The sequence below is a fragment of the Erpetoichthys calabaricus genome, chromosome 8 (assembly GCF_900747795.2).
Source record: "Erpetoichthys calabaricus chromosome 8, fErpCal1.3, whole genome shotgun sequence".
NCBI classification, from domain to species: domain Eukaryota; kingdom Metazoa; phylum Chordata; class Cladistia; order Polypteriformes; family Polypteridae; genus Erpetoichthys; species Erpetoichthys calabaricus.
In genome coordinates this window covers 187,549,294-187,569,580 of record NC_041401.2, presented here as the reverse complement: position 1 = coordinate 187,569,580, position 20,287 = coordinate 187,549,294, and the positions used below count along the sequence as shown (strand labels likewise).

Here is a 20,287-nt window from a genome sequence, read left to right as displayed (position 1 = left end):
TGTGTATATACAGTATATATATATATGTGTGTGTGTATATACAGTATATATATGTGTGTGTGTATACACATACAGTGGACCCTTGACTTATGAACTCAATTCGTTTGCGAGGGCTGGTTGTAACTCAAGTTGGTTGTAACTCAAGACTATTTTTCCCATAAGAAATAATGGAAATACCCATAATGCGTTCCGAACCTCCCACAGCAACACTTACTTAACCTTTTCATAATAAAAAAGGGTTGTATAATGTGCATAATTTACCAAAACACCAATAATTTTTCTAATGTACTAACCAAAAAGTTATAAAAAGTGCCTAGCCTACCAGAAACAACAATTTCATACTGTACTCACCATTTAATTTGACATCTTTGGGCTGCAGAAAAGGAGGAGGAGGAGAATGAAATGGAAGGTGGTTATTGTTTGGAAGGAGCCTCCTTATACAAATCTTTTCTTTGTAAAATTGTCGAGATGGTGGATTTCAACATGCTGTACATATTAGCGAGATCCGTCACACGAACACCACTCTCATATTTCCACACAATTTCCTTCTTCGTTTCGATTGTGATTGCTTTCTTTACCTTCGTTACCTTCTCTTCCTTGCTTAGCAATTATCAAAATAAATTATATAAATCACTGCACTGACCGAAATTAGGATCCACAAACACATGTATCTGGGCTCCGACTGACGCTTACGAACGCTCTCGGCTGTTTGTTTACAGTCGCACAAGCGGATACACGTGACCGCATTCGGGTCGTAATGCAAGATGTTGGTCGTAATTCAAAACAAAAATTTTGGTCGTAAAGCAAGTTGTTCGCATGTTAGGCCGGTCGTATATCAAGGGTCGACTGTATATGTGTATATATATATATATATATATATATAATGGATGGATGTATATATATATACTGTACTGTATATGTATTTATATATCCATCCATCCATTATCCAACCTTCTATATCCTAACTTACAGGGTCATGGGGGTCTGCTGGAGTCAATCCCAGCCAACACAGGGCGCAAGGCAGAAAAAGGTGTCTGCCTGGTGGGGGTGTGCCAACTGGGACCCCGAGCTGTTTCATTCTGTGGTGGGTGCGGCGTAACTACACCATAAGCTTTGTGGACTATGGCGCTGATCAAATGGCAGATGTATACGTCAGCCTTAATTCTCCTCTTCATTGATTCCTTTTAGGGTGAATTTTGCTACTGCCGCCCCCATTATTACAGATATGAATTCCTCTTGAAATCCCAGGACTTTATCTTTGTTCAACTCTGGGCAGATTATTTATCTGTTCGTCCCACTTTTGGAGAGATGGCTGGTTACTTTTTGTGGCTGGCCACGTCAGTCCCCATGCATCACACTGTGGTCTGCTGCCTTAAACAGCTGAAGCCTTTTCAGAAAGCCGTTAGCAGACTCCAACTGAAGCAAATAAAGGAGGGCAGTGACCCGAAAAACAACACAAATTTGTGTGATTATTATTTAGACGACCAAAACCAAACGCTAAAGCTCTAAAGAACGAGAGCAGTTAAACAACGCGTCTATTGACAACCGTAATCTATCATCCCGTTGTCAGACTGGCCGGAAGAAGAATCCTCAGCCACTGCAGCCCTCCAGTTGTATTACTTATTTATCCATTTCCATTAGCATTTAGACAGTAAGCCATTTATTTATTTTTTAAAAATTTAATACATTTTTATTTATTAGCACGCATGATGAATAATGTTCAGTACGGCATACCTTTTTTTAAGTTAGACTGTTATTTACGCTGGGGCAGGAGATGCATTTTATGTTGAAAAATGGCTTTCAATATTCAGAAGATGAATTAACTTCTTGGATCATCAAAAGGATTTTTCTTTTTGTATATATAATATAATATAGGCCTTCACATGTGTCTGTCATATAAAGAGAACAGCTAAGAGTCGGTGTGTTTACATGCACAAAAACGTTTGGGGCAGACGCCCCCCTAACCCCCCCGGCTACAAAGCGTTAAATTGGTGGTACAGTTAAGTACAAAATGGAGTCCAACTACTTCGGTCCCCAAAGACATCACTTCTGGTCCCCACCCGAAGACTCCTCTTCTGGTCACGACCCAGATGACATCAATTCCGGTCCCCAAGGACATCACTTCCGCCTCCCCCAAACTGAAGACACACACTTTCGGAATCCCTGGGTGGGATTCTGTAAGGAAGAGGGAGTAAGGTGATCGCGAGCGGAACCGGTATTGGTGTCTCTGGGGACCGGTAGTGGCGTCATCTGGGTCATAACCAGAAGTGGTGTCTTTGGGGACCAGAAGTGATGTCATCTGGATCGTGACCGAAAGTGGTGTCTTCGGTTTGGGGGAGGCGGAAGTGATGTCCTTGGGGATCGGAAGTGGTGTCATCTGAGTTATGACTGGAAGTGATGTCATCTGGGTCATGACGATAAGTGGCGTCTTCTCGGATTACCAGAAATGATGTCCTTGGGGTCCGGAAGTGGTGTCATCTGAGTTATGACTGGAAGTGGCATCTTTGGGGACTGGAAGTGACGTCATCTGGGTCGTGACCGGAAGTGGCGTCTTTGCAGGGGACCGGAACTGACATCGGAGGGTGGTTGAGGTCCTTGGGGTCCAGAAGTGGTGTCATCTGAGTTATGACTGGAAGTGTCGTCTTTGGGGACCGGAAGTGATGTCATCTGGGTCGTGACGATAAGTGGCGTCTTCTCGGATTACCAGAAGTGATATCCTTGGGGACCGGAAGTGGTGTCATCTGAGTTATGACTGGAAGTGGCATCTTTGGGGACTGGAAGTGACGTCATCTGGGTCGTGACCGGAAGTGCCGTCTTTGCAGGGGACCGGAACTGACATCGGAGGGTGGTTGAGGTCCTTGGGGTCCGGAAGTGGTGTCATCTGAATTATGACTGGAAGTGTTGTTTTTGGGGACCGGAAGTGATGTCATCTGGGTCGTGACGAGAGGTGGCATCTTCTGGCGGGTGGGTTACCAGAAGTGATGTCCTTGGGGACCGGAAGTGGTGTCATCTGAGTTATGAGGCAACTCCTGTAAACAGATTTCCACACTCAATATGAATTGCAATCCTATGGTTTACCCACATTTATTCCCTTACGGAGACATTGGCTGGCACAAAGATTTACAACATGTTCTCGATAAAAGAAGCGCCAAGCGAATAAGGCTTACTCAATGCCAATTTTATGAGTACAGATTAGCAATGAGGAATACGTTTAGTATTTTGCACTCAAGCGGCAAACTATTCCAACAGTATGTCGTAGATGCTTATGTGAAAACAGAGGACGGGCGTCTCAACTATCTAAGATTACATCTACAAGATCTGCGCGTGGAACTGTCAGACGCACTGCAAGCAAAAGCTGAAATGCAAAATGATCATATTACCGTCCACATTTTCAGGAAGTCCAAGATACATGCAACAAAGCTATCAGGATGCCATGGCCATGGTACGTAAATTCGGAAAGCCTCATTTATTTATCACTTTCACACGTAATCCTGCTTGGCCGGAAATTCTACATGCAGTGTCGGATACCCAAAGAGCGGAGCACAGACCTGATATTGTAGTACGAGTCTTTTTGGATTAAGCTGCAGGAATTACTTAGAGATATTCTACAGCAACATCTTTTTGGGGTTGTTATTACATCGCCGTATGCTACGGCGGGCGTCGGCTAGTTTTATATTAATTTTAAAGATAAAGAGAAGTGACAGACTTAATAAGTGAAAGATAATGACTTTGATTAATGAAGAAAGTATTTTTAATAAGCCAATTAAAGCTTGCAAAGACCAGTTTTCACTTTGACCCTAAGGAATCTTTTTCTGTTGTTCAGTGTCTAAAATGGCAAATTAAACCCACTGGGATTCAATCTCTTATAACAATAAAAAGTAACAAACCTCCAAGGGGGTGAAGACTATTTTATGGGCACTGTGTGTGTGTGCGTGCTGTGCATATGCTTTTTTGTGTGTGTATATATATGTATAAAATATCCATATATACACACACATACATATATAAAGCATGTAATATGTGCCGACAAAACTTTTGGCCCCCAACCTCACAGCTTTATGACAGGAAGTACATTTTAAGTTCATCAGAATTTCCAGGCTCCACTCATTCCTAATAGAAGCATTAAGTGTCTGTGTGTCCATCTGGTTTGCCAAGTCTCCGTCATTCCAACAGATGGTGCATCACAAACATTAACCCTGCTTTTGCAAATCCCATACCAAATGTCATCTAACAGATGAATTCATTGCAAGGTGCACTGCAAACATTAAAGCTGATGTCTGTGTTGATTACTTAGATTTCAACCCATTTTAGAGTTGGTAGCACAGCTAGTAAAAGGATAGCAACAACAACATCAACATTTATTTATATAGCACATTTTCATACAAAAAGTAGCTCAAAGTGCTTTACATAATGAAGAAAAGAAAAATAAAAGACAAAATAAGAAATTAAAATAAGACAACATTAGTTAGCATTAGTTATTAAGAATAAGTGTCTGCGTGTCTGTCTGTGTGCCCATCTGGTAGCTGTTTCTCTGTCATTCCAACAGATGGAACATCACAAACATTTTTAGTAATAAAATTAATTGCATTTTTCATTCCAGCAGATGACATGTTACAAACATTAACACTGCTTTTACGAATCCCATACCAAATGTCATATAACAGGAGCACATGCATTGCATGGTGCGTTGGAAATGTTAACACTGAGCTCTACATTGATTACTTGGATTTCAAACCATCTCAGATGAGTAGCCCAGCTAACACAGGGATACATGTCATTGTGTGTCTGTCTGTGTGTCTGTCCAGTTGCTATGCCTCTGTCATTCCAACAGATGGCGTGTCACAAACATTTGAAGTAATAAAATGCATTGCATTTGTCATTTCAACACGTGGCGCATCACAAACATTAACACTGCTTTTGTGAATCCCATATGTTTTTGAGTAGTGAGAAAAGCACTATATAAATGTAAATAATTATTAATTATTATTATACCGATTTTCATATAACAGAAACATATGCATTATATGATTCACAGCAAACACTGCGGTCTATGTTGATTACTTTGATTTCAACATGTCTTAACTAGTTTAAGGATAAGTGTCTGTGTGTCCATCCAGTTGCTGTATCTCTGTCATTAAAGTTGATGGGACATCACAAGCATTTGTTGTAATAAAATGCATTGCATTTGTCATTCTAACACAGCTTTTACAAATCCTGTACCAAATGGCAAATAACAGGGACACAGTCACTGCATGTTGTAGTGCAAACGTTTATGCTGAGGTCTATATTGATTACTTAGATTTCCGCTCATTTTAGATGTGTAGCACGGGCTAGTAAAAGGTTAAGTGTCTCTGTGTTTATCTGTGTGTCCATTCAGTTGCTGTGTCTCTGACATTGCAAAAGATGGTACATCACATTTTTAGTAATGAACTGCATTGCATTTATCATTTCAACAGGTGGTTCGTCACAAACTTTAACACTGCTTTTACGAATCCCATACCAACTGACATATATTAGAGACCCATGCATTGCAATTGTCATTCCAACAGATGGTACATCATAAATGTCAACACTGCTTTTACAAATCTCATATCAAATGAAATATACCAGAGACCTATGTATTGTATTTGTCATTCCAAAAGATGGTATATTATAAATGTTAACACTGCTTTTACAAATCCCATATCAAATGACATGCATTGCATTTGTCATTCCAACAGATGGTACATCATAAACATTAACACTGTTTTTACAAATCCCATACCAAATGACATGTACCAGAGACCCATGCATTGCATTTGTCATTCCAACAGATGGTAAATTATAAATGTTAACACTTCTTTTACAAATCCTATATCAAATGACATATACCAGCCCTATGTATTGCATTTGTCATTCCAACAGATGGTACATCATAAACATTAACACTGTTTTTACTAATCCCATATCAAATGACATATACCAGAGACCCATGCATTGCATTTGTCATTCCAACAGATGGTACATTATAAATGTTAACACTGCTTTTACAAATCACATATCAAATGACATATACCAGACCTACTGTATGTATTGCATTTGTCATTCCAAAAGATGGTACATTATAAATGTTAACACTGCTTTCACAAATCCCATATCAAATGAAATGCATTGCATTTGTCATTCCAATAGATGGTACATCATAAACATTAACACTGTTTTTACTAATCCCATACCAAATGACATATACCAGAGACCCATGCATTGCATTTGTCATTCCAACAGAGGGTACATTATGAATGTTAACACTGCTTTTACAAATCCCATATCAAATGACATATACCACAGACCTATGCATTGAATTTGTCATTCCAACAGATGGTGCATCATAAACATTAACACTGATTTTAAGACTCTCATATCAAATGGCATATTACCGAGACATATGGATTGCAAGGTGCACTGCCAATGTTAACGCTGAGGTCTACGTTAGATACTTAGATTTCAACTTGTCTTAGATGGGTAGCACAGCTAGTCTATAAATAAGTGAAACAGCCAAAACCACAGAAAATTCCATCCCTTAGATCTCAAAAACATTACATCCTGCTGATGATATTTTAGATGAAGACAAAATTCTCCCCGTCATCTCCTTTTAAATGTAGGAAGATGTGAGCATGCAGTACAATTAGGCAAGAATATTCCATGACCACCTGATTGGCAGTGGCTAATATCTGCCGTCAGTTCAAATCTCTTAAGATCAAATTTTCCCTTCATGCATCACATGCTTTATTTTTCTGATTTTGCTGCTCTTCCCTTTCCCGAGTTTTGGAGATCTGTACAGTGTACTGTATACAGTGACTTCAGAAAGTATTCGGACCCTTTGTTATATTGCAGTCTTGTGCTAAAATCATTTTAATTGATTTTCTTTCCCTCATCAAGCCACACTCACTACTCCAGAATGGCAAAGCAAAAGCAGGCTTTTAGACATTTTTGAAAATGTATTAAAAATCAAAAACTCACATTGGCACAAGAATTCAGACCCCTGAAATCGTTCTCGAGTGCATCCCATTCTATCGAGCGTCATTGAGATGTTTCTACAGCTGGTTTAGAGTCCACCTGTCATCAACTCAATGGACTGGACTGATTCAGAAAGACTATAGAAGAGCTGAGCAAAAATCAAGCTGTGAGGTTCAAGGAACGACTCTTCCTAGAACTTGCCACCTGGTCAAACTGAAGTCAAGGAGCTTGGTGAGAGTGGTTACCCAGAAGCCACTGGTCTGGAAATGGGAGAAGCTTTCAGAAGGACCACCATCACTGCAACACTCCACTGATTTGGGCTTTATGACAGAGTGTGCAGACAGAAGCCTCTCCTTAGTGAGAGACACATAGAAGACTGCTTGAAGTTTTCAAAAATACACCTAAATTTCTCGGATGGGTTTTTTTTTCTGTTTCCGCAGCTTAAGGATGGCTTCTTTCACCTGCATGGAGAGCTCCTTTGGCCGCATGTTGTCTGTTCACCTCAAAATCTTCCACATGCAAGCACCACACCTCAAATCAACTCCAGGCCTTTTATCTGCTTAATTGATAATGACATAACGACGGACTTGACCACACCTGCCCATGAAATAGACTTTGAGTCAATTGTCCAATTACTTTTGAGCCCCTGAAATGAAGGGATTGTGTTCAACAAATGCTTTAGTTGCCTCCCATTTTTATGCAATCGTTTTGTTCACCCCACTGAATTAAAGCTGAAAGTCTGCACTTCAACTGCATCGGAGTTGTTTCATTTAAAATTCATTGTGGTAATGTACTGAACCAAAATTAGAAAAAAGTTGTCTCTGTCCAAATATTTATGGACCTAACTGTATATTGTGAGACGTCCCCGGACACCACCAGACTGACACCACATCTTTATCAAAATGCACACGTTTATTTCCTCCAAGCACCAATACACACAGTCCCGCACAGCACACTGTACTCCCAGCACTAACAACCCTTAACACAGGCCTCTCTTTAAATGTCCGTGGGCTGCCTTTCCTCTCTCCACGGGAGCCTCGTCCTGCTCCCACTCCCCACTCTAGTTCCCTGATTGTAGGGAGGCGGCCCCTTTTATAGTGGCGCAGATGTGCTCCAGGTGACTGATGACGTCCTTCTAGCAGCACTTCCAGGTGTGGCGGAAGTGCTGCTCTTGCACCCTTAAGCACTCCTGTAGTCCCTGGAAGGATCTTCCTCCATCTTCCTGGATGTGGCGGAAGTGAATGTTTCCCGGGTTCCATAAGGCTCGGGGCACCCCCTAGCGGTGGCCACAGACCCCAACGGGCATGAGCCTCCTTGCTCCTCTCCTGTGGTCCTCTCCCGAACCAGGGCGGTTGTCCCCTTGTGGCCTGGAGGACGAATACGCCACCTCCTCGGTCCTTCAAGGCGTCCTGGCTGGGTATGCCCCCCAGCCTCCTGTGACAATATATATATATATATATATATATATATATATATATATATATATATATATATATATATATATTGTGATATATGGCCGGCCATTCATTCTGGCCAATACCCCCAGGCCGCAAGATGGAGCCTTTCCTACAGCATGGAGGTGCCCCGAATTCCAGCAGGGCATCATGGACATTGAGAGTTTTCCTGTACAGCCCTGCTGGATAACGTCGGGGCCACCAGGGGACGCTGCAGGGAGGCCCAGAGACTTGTATTTTCATTACAGTACGTCCCAGTCACATGGACAGAGGAAATGACGTACTTCCGGGTTGAAGAAGAGGAGTTTTTCCCTGACCCGGAAGTGCTGGATAATCACATGGACTGAGGGCTCAGAAGCCCTTCCGGGTCATGGACTACAAAGGACTCTGGGAAATCCCAGACGGACGAGCTGAGTCGGGAGGAAGGGTGGCAACGCGTCTGGGAGTGGAGGATTGATTATTGATTGTGTATTTTTTTATATTTATGAGCATTGTGGAGTGGAGGGTGCTTGGTGCACATTATTGTCCTAATAAAAATAATAATTGGACTTTAATCTGGTGTCTGGCATCTGATCAGAGGGTTCAAGGTAGCGATAGCGCCCCCTATCTGTCACAATATATATAAATATATTTACACATACAGTAGAGTCTCGCTTATCCGACATAAACGGGCCGGCAGATAAGTGAAAATGTCGGATAATGGGAGGTGTTAAGAAAAAGCCTATGAAACGTCAAACTATGTTATAATTTTACACATTACGAGCCTAATACAGTGGAACCTCAGTTCACGAACATCTCTGAACACGTACAAATCGGGTTATGACTAAAAAGTTCACCAAACTTTTGCCTCTGTGCACGACCACACACTCGGTATAAGAACAAGCCAGTTTCCCTTTCGGTTTGTGCGCGCTGATGATTTCCGCACGTGTTCAGTTTCTCCCTGTGCATTGTTAGAGAGAGACACAGACAGACACACGCACGCGCAACAGACAGAGACACACGCACGCGAGAAAGAGAGACACACACACGCGAAAGACGCATACACGCGAGAGAGACACACGCGCACGCATGCGCGCGTGAGAGAGACGCACGCACACACATACATGAGAGACACACATGCACGCACGAGAGAGAGACACGCACGCCAGAAAGGGCCAGCCACATAATTCACTGTAATCATGTTTTACAACAAAACAACATAAAAATTTAACTGAAAAAATGAACTTAGCAACAAAAAAAGACTACGCTCACACTCGCAACTTGCAGTTCTTGTTGCCGATTGATGCATATTTTTTTTTTTGCGGTGGATAATACGGAATGTTGGATAACCGAAAGTTGGATAAGTGAGACTCTACTGTAGATATATTGTGACAGATGGCCGGGGCCCATGCCTTGTCGGGATGCCCCTTCACCACAGCTGCCAGAGGGACGAGGGTGCGAAGCCCAGTATCTTCCCCTGGACGCTAGATGGCACCCTCCCTGGGTTGCAGCAGTGCCTCAGATATCCCCCAGGGCTTCAATGAGGGTTGGAGTTCTGTGCAGCTCTGTGGGGTTCCACAGGCACCGCCAGGGGGTGCTGCAACAGGAGCGGCTGGCCCCTTTTGGGCACTGGTTTCGCTTTACCCGGAAGTGCAGCCGGATGTCAGCAATCAACCACCTGGAGCACTTCCGGGTGCCTGATAAAAGGGAACCAGCAACCACTACTCGGCAGCCAGAATCGGGAGGAAGAGGACGAGGTTGCTTGGGAGGAGTGGTGGTGTCAAGGTGGAGAGGATTGTGATTTATATTAAGTGCTTTTGGGACTGTGTTGTGGCTGGGAGGATCACAGGGAAGACGTGCCCTCCAGCTGAAGAAAATAAAAGTCTTGTGTGTTTTTACACCTGCCTCTGAGTGAGTCTGTGCCGGGTCGGGTGCTATATAGCACCTTTATCACAATATATATATATATATATACCAGTAATGGCGCACTGCACAAATCCACTAGACTTGAGCGTCATAGTCTTCATCCTCTTTCTCTGTACGTTTATCATTTGTTTGCTCAGAGGTTGGCGCCCTTGCTGTTCTTGAGCAGCTCTTCTTTTCTCCACCCTAACAGCCCGCTTCTTCTCTTCTTCCGTCGGCATCTTTTCGTGTTAAAACTTATTAAGTCGGTGTTTGTGTTGCAATTACTTAGTACGTTTTCCTTAACTTTACACTTAAGCTGACACTTAAGTCTTCAATCTGCCTTAAGAATGATTTAAGATATGAAGAGGTAGGGGAAGTGACGGCGAAGGTGGTAGGGAATGAGAACGGGATGGGAGGCATGCTGGCCGCTGCCGTGAGTTGATTCTACAATAAAATAAAAAGAGGAATAACCTTGGAGGTCAATCATCACCCCGAAAGCAGATAGTAGACGTCACGTAGTATATGTGTACCCAATTTCAGATCAAACGGTTTGTGAGCTACAGGTGATTTATACAGATATAATTTTATCTAATTGTTTTTAAATTTGAATCTTGGAAAGTGAGAGGATGCCTGAGGAGTGGAGATGAAGTGTGCTGGTGCCGATATTTAAGAATAAGAGGGATGTGCAGGACTGTATTAACTACAGGGAGATAAAATTGATGAGCCATAGCATGAAGTTATGGGAAAGAGCAGTGGAAGCTCGGTTAAGAAGTGAGGTGATGATTAGTGAGCAGCAGTGTGGTTTCATGCCAAGAAAGAGCACCACAGATGCAATGTTTGATCTGAGGGTGTTGATGGAGAAGTTTAGAGAAGGCCAGAAGGAGTTGCATTGCGTCTTTGTGGACCTGGAGAAAGCAAATGACAGGGTGCCTTGAGAGGAGCTGTGGTATTGGATGAGGAAATCGGGAGTGGCAGAGAAGTACGTAAGAGTTGTACAGGATATGTAGGAGGGAAGTGTGACTGTGGTGAGGTCTGCGGTAGGAGTGACGGAGGTGGGATGACATCAGGGATCGGCTCTGAGCCCTTTCTTATTTCCAGTGGTGATGGACATGTTGACAGACGAGATTAGACAGGAGTCCCCGTGGACTGTGATGTCTGCTGATGACATTGTGATCTGTAGCGATAGTAGGGAGCAGGTTGAGGAGACCCTGGAGAGGTGGAGATCTGCTCTAGAGAGGAGAGGAATGAAGGTCAGTAGGACCACCAAGACAGAATACATGTGTGTGAATGAGAGGGAGGTCAGTGGAATGGTGAGCATGCAAGGAGTAGAGCTGGTGAAGGTGGATGAGTTTAAATACTTGGAATCAACAGTACAGAGTAACAGGGGAGTGTGGAAGAGAAGTGAAAAAGAGAGTGCAGGCAGGGTGGAATGGGTGGAGAAGAGTGTCAGGAGTGATTTGTGACAGACGGATATCAGCGAGAGTGACAGGGAAGGTCTACAGGACGGTAATGAGACCAGCTGTGTTATATGGGTTGGAGACGGTGGCACAGGAGACAGAGCTGGAGGTGGCAGAGTTAAAGATGTTAAGATTTGCATTGAGTGTGACAAGGATGGACAGGATTAGAAATGAGGACATTAGAGGGTCAGCTCAAGTTGGACAGTTGTTAGACAAAGTCAAAGAGGCGAGATTGCATTGGTTTGGACATGAGCAGAGGAGAGATGTTGGGTATATTGAGAGAAGGGTGATAAGGGTAGAGCTGCAAGGGAAGAGGACAAGAGGAAGGCCTAAGAGAAGGTTTATGGATGTGGTGACCGAGGACATGCAGGTGATGGGTGTGACAGAACAAGATGACGAGGACAGAAAGAAATGGAAGAAGATGATCCACTGTGGCAACCCCTAACGGGAGCAGCCGAAAGAAGAAGAAGCAGCCGTTACTAGCCTGTTCTTGTTACATATAACTAACGATGTTAACGATTTATCAGAAAATGTCATGAAAATCCAAACACAATAAAATGCCGTTGCAGACGTGTAGTGTTAACCCAAACGTTCAGGCCGTCTTAACTTCAAGCTCTCCGTCTGCGTGTGGTGCCGTGGATTCAGTCAGCTGAGCTGCCACCCCTTTTTTTTTTTTTTAAATTGCTATTACATTACAGGCCTAATGTTGCCCAGTCTGCAGTTTAGGAAATTCAGAGAATGGGAGATCTTATTTAGCTGCTGACTTGAAAAAGGCAGAAGTGATATTTAGTGTAATTATTTGTTTGGCTTTGGGGCAAACATCTGCTAAACTAATACGGGACACAATAAATACCTCTGAACGTCGGCGAACGCTGCCCTTCAGTAACAGAGATGGCACTGACTTGTTTGCCACAGACGCTTTGAATTGATGACTTGTAAGCTTTAATGCGGGCCTCTTAACATAAAACACTGAGTCGCACTTGACACAAGTATTGCGGTCCCAGGCAGGCTTATGTGAAATAAAACAATAACGCGTACAATGCAAAGTGTTACTGAGAAATCTGATCGTGTCTCCGTTGAAGCTTTCGCTTGCAGCCAGCCTTTAGTCACCGTCAGCCCAAATCACTTTTGTGGAATGCTGGCAACTATCAGAGTACTGAAGGCAAACCTAACATGTCAATAAACTGAAGAGGCAGAAAGACTCCGCTGTCTTCAGCTGACATAAAGATGGATTGTGGTTTATCAGAGTTTCACACAGAAAGAGTGAAAGGAGATAGGAAACCAAAATTAGGCTACGATGCAAGGCTTTGTTCTCCACGCTCAGCCTCCAGAGCTTCCAAATTAATTTAACTTGTCTCGGCTATGAAGCTGCATCTGATTTATACATTTTAACCATAATGCAGTTGTCAGATTGCACATTTTTGCAGATATACTGCAGCTCTGACCTTGTCTAGGAGAGTCTGTTTTTAAACTAACGATTAATACACTTATAGTGACGAAACGTGATGTGAACACGCGTACGTTACGATAAAGACGCAGTCATACAGGTTTGGTAGTTTGTTAGAAATGCTGAATGATGGGCCGTGTCAAAATATACAGGGGAAAAAAATATATATACAGTATATAAAATGCAGTTAGTGGAAAATGGTTAGTGCTAAATAAGCGTAACAAAAAATAATGGTTAGCATGCGCAGTGCACTGGATACGCATAATTTACAAAGTGTTTAACAGCAACTGGCAACAATGGCAATGCCTTCGTAATATACACAGTGGTTACTTTAAGGTTTGCATTTAGAATCACTTTCAACTTTCTTTAAGATTTCTGCTTCTTTAAATAAAGATATATATATTGGATTCCATCTCACACTTGCATTTCTAGAAATAATTTTCCAAATAAAATCAACAAAATATCCAATCCATACTTTGCTGAACCAGCAGCTCATTCCTCATTATGTGGCACAAATGGTGTATGCTGCAGTTAGAAAAACGCTAGAAAAGATTTAACTTTTAAAACAACAGACATGCAGCCAAAATGTTTAATGTAAGTTATGGTGAGTGGCAATTGGCTGTTAAGGTATAAACACACATCCCAGAAACCTCCGTAGGATAAAGCTGGAGTGATGAGAGCAGGTATAGACAGTAGGAGGCATAAAGTGTATTAGACAGTCTGCGTTATTTAACTTAATTAAAATAAACAAGAAATAGGGGGATAGGCAACAAGTGAAAGCCACTTTATCAGACAGACAGACAGACAGACAGAGAGAGAGAGAGATAGATAGATAGATAGATAGATAGATAGATAGATAGATATGAAAGACACTATATAATAGATAGATAGATAGATAGATATGAAAGGCACTATATAATAGATAGATAGATAGATATGAAAGGCACTATATAATAGATAGATAGATAGATAGATATGAAAGGCACTATATAATAGATAGATAGATAGATAGATAGATATGAAAGGCACTATATAATAGATAGATATGAAAGGCACTATATAATAGATAGATAGATAGATAGATAGATAGATAGATAGATAGATAGATAGATAGATAGATAGATAGTGTGTAAGATCAGCCTGACTACAGACACACAGGACACCCAATGTCCAAAAGCATACACTTTTATTTTTTACAGTGTTCCGCACAACACACAGTGCCCAAACGAGCAACAATCTTGCTCACAGTCCTCTCTTTCTTTTCCTTATTCTTCTTTCCTCTATTCTTCTACTGCCGCCTTCACTCCTCTCTCATAAGCTCCATCCTCTGCCTCCCGACTCTGGCTCCTGGAATGGAGTGAGACACGCCCTTTTAAAGTTCACCCGGATGTGCTCGAGGTGCTCTGTGATGACCTTCCTGCAGCACTTCCTGGTGTGGTGGAAGTGCTGCAGTCCATGGTCCCATAATCATCTGGGCGCCCCCTGGTGGTGGCCATGGGCCCCAACAGGGTTGAACTTCTAAGCTCCAATCCAGTGTCAAACAATGCAAACCTCATGTACTGAGGGAGTTATTGTCCCTCTCCTGGTCCTTCCATCCTCTAGGCATCCTCTATCTATAGATAGATAGATAGATAGATAGATATGCTAATGCTAGTCATATTAATAGCAAGATCACTAGAGTATTGGCTGACTCCTTTATATAAAACTTGACTGGATGGCATTTGATTGATGGATGAATAGACAGACAGGAAAGGCACTATATATCCAAAAGAAATATAAAATAGGCTGTGGTAGATTGGCACCCTGCCCGGGATTGATTCCTGCCTTGTGCCCTGTGTTGGCTGGGATTGGCTCCAGCAGACCCCTGTGACCCTGTGTTCGGATTCAGCGGTTTGGAAAATGGATGGATGGATATAAAATAGGATGAATTGCACTATATGGATGAATGGCTGGAGAGATAGATATGAAAGGCAATTTACAATATATCCAATAGATAGATGGACAAATAAAGATGAAGTGCATTTATATAATTTAGAGATAAATGGAGGGATAATATGAAAGGCACTATTTGATAGCTAGATAGATAGATAGATAGATAGCAGTTTTAGTATAGTAGGCAGGATAGCACAGCTAGAGAAATATCAATTTAAGGATAGATAGATAGATAGATAGATAGATAGATAGATAGATAGATAGATAGATAGATAGATAGATGGTGTAATATAGGTGCTATATAGCGCCCAACCCGGCACAGACTTACTCAGAGGCACGTGTAAAACCAACAGTTTCTTTATTTTTCTTCAACTGGAGGGCACATCTTCCCCGTAATCCCTCCAGCCACAACACAGTCCCACAAGCACTTAATATATCACACACAATACTTCTTCTCTCCACCTTGGCACCACCACTCCTCCCAGGCAACCTCGTCCTCTTCCTCCCGATTCTGGCTCACGAGTGGTGGATGCTGGCCCTTTTTATAGCCCACCCGGAAGTGCTCCAGGTGCTTGATCACCTGCGGCTAATTGCACTTCCAGGTGGGGCTGCAGAGATGTCCAGGTGGGTTCCTGGCTCCATGCAGCAACCCCTGGCGGCCACCCCAGCTCCCCAAAGGGTTGTGGAAAACTCCATCTCCCAGGAACCCCTGCGGAAAACTGAGGTACCATCATCAGCCAGGGAAGCTGCCACCAAGTGTCCCGGGGGAGGTAGTGAGATGTCCATAGCTGCTCCCCCGGAACATATACAGAAGGGGCGTCCTGGCCGCCTGTCACAATAGATAGATAGATAGATAGATAGATAGATAGATAGATAGATAGATAGATAGATATTTTATTGATCCTATGCAGAAATTGGATTACAGCAGCTGTCCCAGAGAAACTACATAGAATGTACTTTAGGGTAGAAAAAATAATAAAAAATTAAGAAAATCAGCAAATAGATCATATCCATAATGAAATAAATATTAAAGATCAATATTAGAGGAAGAAAACCAGCCTAGCCAGAGGACATACTATTTCACCCAGTGACAGATGGCTAAAAACACATTTTAAATAAATAACAGAAGTCTTGTGTTTTGTTGAAAAGATAGCAGCTACTTATTTTTTGACCCTTGTATACCCTTTGGATTAATAATTAATATTAGAATGAATAATTGTTACTACATTCTCACCACTTTTTTTTTTTTTTCTTCTTAACTCTTTCTTCAGGGGGTGCAGCAGAGTATGAAATCCGCCATCCCTGTGCTGAAATGTCACAATCAGCTGAGCCTGACGGTGCCATCCCAGCTGTACCCTCGCAGCAGCTGCAGCAGCAGTGAGCTCTCTTTGTCCAGCGCTTGCAGTGAATTTTCCAGTGGATCCTACACATGGAATGATGGGAAGTCATGCAGCAAAAAGGTGGGGGTTTACTTTACACTGACATTGCAGGACGGGTGCCATAAAGTCCAAGTAAATGTAACTTTAACTTGACGTTATATACTGAGCATACTTGATCATCATCCATCCATCCATCCATTTTCCAACCCGCTGAATCCGAACACAGGGTCACGGGGGTCTGCTGGAGCCAATCCCAGCCAACACGGGGCACAAGGCAGGAACCAATCCCGGGCAGGGTGCCAACCCACCACAGGACACACACAAACACACCCACACACCAAGCACACACTAGGGACAATTTAAAATCGCCAATCCACCTAACCTGCATGTCTTTGGACTGTGGGAGGAAACCCACGCAGACACGGGGAGAACATGCAAACTCCACGCAGGGAGAACCCGGGAAGCGAACCCGGGTCTCCTAACTGCGCGGCAGCAGAGCTACCCACTGCGCCACTGTGCCGCCCACTTGATCATCATGTTTTCATTTATTAAAGCATTGGTGTGGTAATTTTAAAAAGTTATCAACAGGTCTTTCTCATTTACACTCCCCTTTCCTTCTAGAAAATGTTGCACAGAATCATTTGTTTAAATCTCTTTAAAGAAACAGCCACATGATATGTATATATATATATATATATATATATATATATATATATATATATATATATATATATACAGTGCATCCAGAAAGTATTCCCAGCGCATCACTTTCTCCACATTTTGTTATGTTACAGCCTTATTCCAAAATGGATTAAATTCATTTCTTTCCCCAGAATTCTACACACAACACCCCATAATGACAACGTGAAAAAAGTTTACTTGAGGTTTTTGCAAATTTATTAAAAATAAAAAAACTGAGAAATCCCATGTCCATAAGTATTCACAGCCTTTGCTCAATACTTTGTCGATGCACCTTTAGCAGCAATTCCAGCCTCAAGTCTTGTTGAATATGATGCCACGAGCTTGGCACACCTATCCTTGGCCAGTTTCGCCCATTCCTCTTTGCAGCACCTCTCAAGCTCCATCAGGTTGGATGGGAAGCGTTGGTGCACAGCCATTTTAAGATCTCTCCAGAGATGTTCAATCAGACTCAAGTCTGGGCTCTGGCTGGGCCACTCAAGGACATTCACAGAGTTGTCCTGAAGCCACTCCTTTGATATCTTGGCTGTGTGCTTAGGGTCGTTGTCCTGCTGAAAGATGAACCGTCGCCCCAGTCTGAGGTCAAGAGCGCTCTGGAGCAGGTTTTCATCCAGGATGTCTCTGTACATTGCTGCAGTCATCTTTCCCTTTATCCTGACTAGTCTCCCAGTCCCTGCCACTGAAAAACATCTCCACAGCATGATGCTGCCACCACCATGCTTCACTGTAGGGATGGTATTGGCCTGGTGATGAGCGGTGCCTGGTTTCCTCCAAACATGACGCCTGGCATTCACACCAAAGAGTTCAATCTTTGTCTCATCAGACCAGAGAATTTTCTTTCTCATGGTCTGAGAGTCCTTCAGGTGCCTTTTGGCAAACTCCAGGTGGGCTGCCATGTGCCTTTTACTAAGGAGTGGCTTCCTTCTGGCCACTCTACCATACAGGCCTGATTGGTGGATTGCTGCAGAGATGGTTGTCCTTCTGGAAGGTTCTCCTCTCTCCACAGAGGACCTCTGGAGTTCTGACAGAGTGACCATTGGGTTCTTGGTCACCTCCCTGACTAAGGCCCTTCTCCCCTGATCGCTCAGTTTAGATGGCCGGCCAGCTGTAGGAAGAGTCCTGGTGGTTTCGAACTTCTTCCATTTACGGATGATGGAGGCCACTGTGCTCATTGGGACCTTCAAAGCAGCAGAAATTTTTCTGTAACCTTCCCCAGATTTGTGCCTCGAGACAATCCTGTCTCAGAGGTCTACAGACAATTCCTTTGACTTCATGCTTGGTTTGTGCTCTGACATGAACTGTCAACTGTGGGACCTTCTATAGACAGGTGTGTGCCTTTCCAAATCATGTCCAGTCAACTGAATTTACCACAGGTGGACTCCAATGAAGCTGCAGAAACATCTCAAGGATGATCAGGGGAAACAGGATGCACCTGAGCTCAATTTGGAGCTTCATGGCAAAGGCTGTGAATACTTATGTACATGGGATTTCTCAATTTTTTTATTTTTAATAAATTTGCAAAAACCTCAAGTAAACTTTTTTCACATTGTCATTATGGGGTGTTGTGTGTAGAATTATGAGGAAAAAAATGAATTTAATCCATTTTGGAATAAGGCTGTGACATAACAAAATGTGGAAAAAGTGATGTGCTGTGAATACTTTCCGGATGCACTGTATATATGTGTGTATATATACATATATATATATATATATATGTATGTGTGTATATGTATGTGTATATATATATATGTATATATATGTATATGTAGATATGTATATATATGTTTACATAACCTCTTTAACACACTACTTCTCCGCTGCGAAGCGCGGGTATGTTGCTAGTATATATATATATACAGGGCAAGTTGGGGGCGCAGTCTGAGTGGTGGTGTATAGACAGGACTTTCCTATTTGTGTCAAACACTTGAGATTTGCTTGACTTTTCACATGGAGTTGCTGCGCAAGTGCCGCACAGCTAGCTGTATGTCCATCGGATCCTAATTTGATTTAATTCCGGTAATTCTGCATATTGTTGAGAGCTTGACATTCTCTGTTATTACATTAAGTGATTAAGATAACTTCTGCTAACATTAGCATCCATCTGTCGAGACAAAAAGCACAATCTGAGCGTGCTGCACAATGTATTGGGTACTCAAACAAGGAAAGAAAAAAGCAGAAACGAACCTAAACAGGCAACCAGCCATTCTTGAGCAGCCCCAGACGGTGCATTTTTATGAAAGCATTCGTGATCAAATGAATACATTTGTTAATCTGACACTAAAAATCATCACTCCGCATCACCTCCACATTTACAAGCTTCCTGTGCTCACAAGATACATTTACATTAACAAGGGAGGAAAAAGTGCAAAGATGCATGTAAAGCATGTTGATTCCTTCAGTCCACTTGAGACTTCAGCATCTGCTCCATAATATTTTTTAACGCACAGTGCCTCCACAGCAGATTTTCACTTCATTCCTCTTGCTAATAAAATAGAACATTTGAAATGAAGAAACTGTTATTATCAAATAACTCTTAATGGTTAGCCCTGCTGTCTCACAGATCCGCGGTTTACAGCCTATGAATTGTTACTCTTGCAACTTTCTGGATTTTTCTGTCTTTTGAGCAGTTGAGCTTATTAGTTTGTTTATGTATTTATTTATTTTTCTAAACTGGCCACCGGTCTAAATGAGTTCATGTTTGGGCTATACGATAGATTGGCGCACCACCCAGGTATGGTGCCTACCATTTGCTTCAAACACTACAATACAATTTATTTTTGTATAGCCAAAAATCACACAAGGAGTGTCGCAATGGGCTTTAACAGGCCCTGCCTCTTGATAGCCCACCAGCCTTGACTCTCTAAGAAGACAATGGAAAAACTCCCAAAAAAACCCTTGTATGGAAAAAAAAATGGAAGAAACATTGGGAAAGGCAGTTCAAAGAGAGACCCCAACCATACGGACACACAGACACTTATCCTTTGACTAGCTGTGCTACCCATCTAAGATGGGTTGAAATATGAGTAATCGATGTACACC

General features: G+C 42.4%; 1 protein-coding gene across 4 annotated transcripts in view; it reads left to right on the top strand.

The window, feature by feature from the left end:
- The window catches only part of LOC114656379 (nck-associated protein 5-like), a 771,015-nt gene that overhangs the window by 570,080 nt on the left and 180,648 nt on the right, over positions 1-20,287 (top strand). For all 4 annotated transcript variants that reach the window (XM_028807983.2, XM_051930744.1, XM_051930745.1 and 1 more), the window contains one exon: positions 16,442-16,630. In XM_028807983.2, coding sequence (XP_028663816.2) covers positions 16,442-16,630 — 189 coding nt within the window. The remainder of the gene's footprint in view (positions 1-16,441; positions 16,631-20,287) is intronic.